Source organism: Copidosoma floridanum, unplaced genomic scaffold (genome assembly GCF_036245765.1).
Source record: "Copidosoma floridanum isolate Cflo_tuat_1 unplaced genomic scaffold, Cflo_Japanese_pri ptg000004l, whole genome shotgun sequence".
NCBI lineage: Eukaryota > Metazoa > Arthropoda > Insecta > Hymenoptera > Encyrtidae > Copidosoma > Copidosoma floridanum.
In genome coordinates, this window is record NW_028321881.1 from 245,655 (window position 1) to 251,385 (window position 5,731).

Below are 5,731 nucleotides of genomic sequence, written 5' to 3' on the forward strand. Positions count from 1 at the left end.
AAGTGCCACATTTTCCCGAAGTAAAAATTTACATTAATCGCTTGAAGGACAGTATTCTGCAATCCTGTCCATGTTAGCCACTTTTGATTTTATCTCAGAAAATGATATTTACCGAGATTATATCCAAAACATTTCATGTACAATAGCTAGCAAAATTTTTTTTTTCTAACATCTTAAGTTGTTATTTAGCGCATCGAAAATAAAAAAAAAACATCATAAGAAAAAAAAAAAAAAAAAGAATATGGAATAAATATTCTTATATGAAAATACCGGATAAGTTCTATACACCTTCTATGTAGAAAAATACAATTTTATTCAAGCTCACTTTTTAATTTACAAGAATATTACTAAAAGACGAATGCTTTCTTTGTCATGACAAGAAATCACTCAAATGCTCACTAAACAGTACAGATATTTTAACAAGAAAAATATAGCTCTTAATTACTATATCAATTGATGTATCGAAGAATGATACAATTGAGACTTAAATTTTTCTGCTCATTAATCCTGGTAGGACCTAAATCGAAGCTTAATTGGTTATGATTCATTTTAATATTACAGTATAGATCGTGTATGAGATGTTCTAAATTCATTAATACATAAGGTTTAGAAAAAAAATAAAGCACGTATCTATATTCTATGTGTTTTGACTAAAGCTATTATTTGAGATGCAACATTTTGGCATCAAATAAATACACATATACATATCTACGTTTCTTTACTGAAAGATTAATGTAACAATTATGATTATCAATTAGTACTGCTCACCATGAAAAATTTGAAAAATAGTCAGCAGTGAGATTGTAGCCCCATGTATACGATTATTTATTCTTGTTACTTAACATCAAATATTACAATTTTAGTACAATCCCACATTATTTTTATATACAAAAAAATAAACTTACCTTCTGGTGCGCAAGAAATGTCTTTTTTACTTTGCTCACAAAAAGTGCAATGGCAATTTTCGTTGCAGGTACCAAAATAATGCGACCCATAGTAACACGTAATCTCTTCATCTTCTTAAATAAATGCAATGGTTTTTATGCTGACAGTTTCTTGTTTTCTAGAGCTGTTGTATACAGGACATGTATTAGTACTGTTTGCTCTGCAGCTATGGTTGATAAACGCAGCAGGTCCTAGATAAACTGAACTTTTGTTAGAGCAACTACTTAAAAATACTGAAAAATCCATCTTTCTTAAAGTAAGTGCTTCTTGCTCTTGAAGACCAAGCTCAGCGTAATGTCCTTGCAAAGGTAGAATTTTGTTATTACTTGAGGAACAGAAACTATTATAACCCCCCTATCTCCGTCAGACTCATAACGTAAGCACTTTTTGATGCTTATATCTTTACTTTTTAACATCTGAATATACATTCGTAAATGAGCTTGGAACCATGTGAGACTACAAGCCTTGAATTTATAAAAAAGCCCACCATATTCAGAGTTAAAAGCAACTTTTATAATACTTTCACAAACTTCATCAACAGTTCTGCAACTAATTGATGTTATAATCTCTGTCAATACTTTTTTAGTAGCTTCACTAACTATAAATTCGTCATTGTTTATTTTTCTTGTAAAAAAACCCAAATAAACATCAATTACGAAAAACTTGCACAGATCATCAATGTTCATGAGACAGAGAGCTGCCATATCTAAAATTTTCTTAACAAAATGTGTCTTTCACAATTTAATGATTAACAAGCACTGTTGGTCAGAGATGAGTAGAGAGATTGCTAACGCCAATGCTACGGCGTGAGACAACTTTTTTCCACTGATCGGGGCGACCCGCCGCGGCCAGCCGTCAAACCAAGGCGCACATTTTTCGAGAGTGCGAGACTCGTATCGAAGAGCGTGCGCCAAAAAAAAAGAGAAGTGGATTCGCGTGGAAATGAGCATACAGGCACACATTTTGGCGACACGTAAAAGGGGTATACCAAATGTGTGCCTACGAGAAGAGGAGTGGAAATGTTGACTATAGCTATATATCTGAGCGCACAGCCAAAGCAAGCGAGGACACGAGTTTTTCTCTTTTGACTGCAACCGAGTATATGCTATACATATTTAACTGACTCTTACTCTCTCACTCTTGCTTGAATGATATCTATCAATCTTACATTAGATTAAATCGTGAAACTAAATGCTCATATAATTATATGCACAGAATTTGATATTAAAACATCTTTTTTTTTCCGTACGTTAATACTTAATTTGAAATCTAGTATTATTTTGAAAAATGTTTAGCTAAATTTTTTTAAGGATAACAGTTCAGCTATAACCACTGGTTAATAATTCTTCCTCATCATAATTGTTATAAACTGTAGGACAAGCCCCGGAAGTTATCGATGAACATATGTGACTTTAAGATCTCCTTCCCTCGAAGTTTCGATAGCTAAAGTAGTAAGGGCTTATGCCACTACCGTTCTTGTTTTGCTATCTGAGGATCGATTCCAACTGTCGGCAAATTTTTTTTTTTAACGTGATTCATCATTCTAGCTCATTTTCTTTTTATTTATGTTTTATTTATGTTTTATAAATAATATTAACAAACCCTTTTTTCCCTATACATCGAAATACATTTTTTTAATACTAATCATATTAAATAATTTTGTTAGCTGATACTAATCGTTAGCATGGCCATTTTAGAATTTCATAATAATAAAATAATTTTTTAGAATATGAGTATAATTCTTACATTTAAAACTACCAAGAAATTATTAACATCTAAAGCAAGAGAGAAAAAATCCTTATACACAATTTTCATTAATTTTTATTTTTATTTTCTTTTCAAGAAATGATTAAGCTGTTCTGATTGATATTTTTATCTATCTATACAATAATTATAATCTTCGAAGGCACAAGAAAACTTACATAAAACTCCTTAAACATTTATTTTCCGTCTTTTGTTGTAAAAAAATTTTAGGTATAGCAGCTATACTTATCGTGTTAATTAAATATGTAATTTTAATTTCAATCCATAATGTTGGTTCTAGACCAAACTTTTAATTACTGTATGTAAGAATCAAAACTTTGAAAATTATGCAACAAAAATCTAAACAGTAATGAAAAACAGACCTTATAAATTATCGAAAATTATGTTCAAGCTTAAACTTTTACTTTTTTGAAATTAATTATGTAAGTGACAAGTGGTTGTAACTACCAGGTAAGAATTTTAAGTAACGTAACAGTTAACTTGATATATAAGATGATCCGTACAGAAAAAAAAAATGTTTTGATGTCAAATTCTGTGCATATAATTATATGAGCATTTAGTTTCACGATCTAATCGAATGTAAGATTGATAGATATTATTCAAGCAAGAGCGAGAGAGTAAGAGTCAGTTAAATATACATAGCATATACTCGGTTGCAGTCAAAAGAGAAAAACTCGTGTCATCGCTTGCTTTGGCTGTGCGCTCAGATATATAGCTATAGTCAACATTTTCACTCCTCTTCTCGTAGGCACACATTTGGTATACCCCTTTTACGTGTCGCCAAAATGTGTGCCTGTATGCTCATTTCCACGCGAATCAACTTCTCTTCTTGTTGGCGCACGCTCTTCGATACGAGTCTCGCACTGTTGAAAAATGTGCGCCTTGGTTTGACGGCTGGCCGCGGCGGGTCGCCCCGATCAGTGGAAAAAAAGTTGTCTCACGCCATAGCATTGGCGTTAGCAATCTCTCGACTTATCTCTGCTAACGGTACACACCAATATTTTTACAGACTTGTACACGAAAGAGTTATAATGAAAATCTCCTTCAAGATAATTTAAGGGCCTTTGCACGCAAATGCGATAAAAGGGAAAAAAAGCCAATAACAGATTTGTTTACCTTACAGTCCAGGGACGGTCAGGGACAGCCTGGGCGAGTCAGAGATGGAAATGAACAAGTTCTCTTCATTGATCGTCCCCGACCGTACCCAAGAGAGCGCGACTGCGCAGTTGTTTACGTTAGGTTAGATGTATGATGTATGTAAACAATAGTTTAACGAAACGAGTTTATATTTAAAATTCCTGCGAGAAAGTAGTGCCTGAATAAAGTGATAAGGAATTTGTGCGACATTTTTGATTAAACAGAAATGTAATGAACTACTCAATTTGCTGCTACTTTTTGCATTAATTCAATCTAACGTGTGCAACTGCGCAGTCGTGCTCTCTTGTGTACGGACAGGGATGGTCGGGGATGATCGGTGAAGAGCACTTGTTCATTTCCGTCTCTGACTCGCCCGGGCTGTCTCCGACCGACCCTGGACTGTAAGGTGAAAAAATCTAACGGAAATAAGAGCTAGGAATAAGAAAGTAATGGGAATAAGAGCAAGAAAATAGGAAACACTAGGTACGTTTTTTTAGCAGTCGGTCGGTCGGTTGGTTGGTCCAATTCCTAAAGAAAGTATACCTATACTCACTATATTAACAGATATACATTATAATAGAGGAGTCCGACGGACCAACCGAGCTACCGATTGCTAAAAGAAACAAGGGTACGGAGAAAGTAAGTAATGGAAATAAGAGGAATAACAGGGGGAAGAAGTGAAATAACATTTAAAAAAAAAAACCTTTAATTATTACTTAAAATTATTTATTATTACCCAACTAATTATTGTTCACATAGATGTATTGTACTTTTCTGAAAATATTAGGCAGACAGCACAACTAACGTTTGAAAAAATATATCATTCTTTTCATTCTGCTTACTCCCACAAAGGCATAGTGATATAATAAATAGAGCAGAAAAGGTATAGGGTCTCATATTAGTAGCACTGTCCACTGTAGCAGAATGAGAGAAAAGATTTTGGTACCTGTACATCTCTCTCTAACTCTGCCCTGATTGGCTACAGTACAGAGATATACATACATGATGTGAGTCTCAACCAATCAGAGCATAATTAAAGAGAGATAGGCAGGTACTGAAACTTTCTGCTCCAGTGGACATGCCTCAGTCCGGCTTGCCTGCTCTATTTATTATATCTCTATGCACTAAGGCCGCAGTCCCAAGGTATAAAATAGAGCTCCGCAATACAAACAGCTAATCAAAGCTATTGCAGACGATCGAGCTGTTGCGGGTTGCGGACGTTTTTATAATTTCATATGCGTACAGCGTACACTGTCAGAAAAGCACTGTATAGGTATACTGTATACAACTATCAGAAAGCTTTGAGGTTATGATCGTAAAGTAATAAACAAAATAAAATGAGTAAATCACCTAACGACCAAGACATTTTACACTCAGCTATGCATTAAGAATTATCTAAACATTCATTCTGGGGGCTCACATTACAGGGCTAGCTTCAAAATGTACCAACATAAACAAACAGTCACCTTTGAACAGCTGGTTTTGTTATTCTATTTCGGAGATGCAAAGTTCGCTATGGTCCCATGTGCAGTAAAGACCGATGTGTACCTCATTTAGACCCGTGAGTGGGAGTGAGAAAGAGATACCTCGAACCTCTCACTCGCACTCACGGGTCTGAATGAGTTACGCATCGGTCTTTCCTACCCATGGAACCATAGCAATCTTTGCCTCTCCGAAATAAAAACGTCTGCAATAGCTCTGATTGGCTGTTTCTATTGCGGAAAGTCGATTGCGGAGCTCTATTTCGTACCATGGGACTGCATCCTTACGGTATGAGATATAACAGGTGGTCATTGTCTATATTACCTACAGTAAATTTTTGTGTACATTTTGTGTCATTTTTACTTTCTCGCACCAGGTGTCGCATAGGACACGAGCACAAAGC

General features: G+C 34.8%; 1 protein-coding gene across 1 annotated transcript; it reads right to left on the reverse strand.

Annotated features, from left to right (window-relative positions):
- Positions 1-449: 449 nt before the first annotated feature.
- On the reverse strand, positions 450-1,649 carry LOC149375704 (uncharacterized). The gene is made up of 3 exons (XM_089598041.1): positions 1,217-1,649; positions 906-1,019; positions 450-517 (listed from the first exon to the last, which is right to left on the reverse strand). The coding sequence occupies exons 1-3, from the start codon at positions 1,647-1,649 to the stop codon at positions 450-452; spliced, it is 615 nt and encodes a 204-aa protein (XP_089454167.1).
- Positions 1,650-5,731: the final 4,082 nt, after the last annotated feature.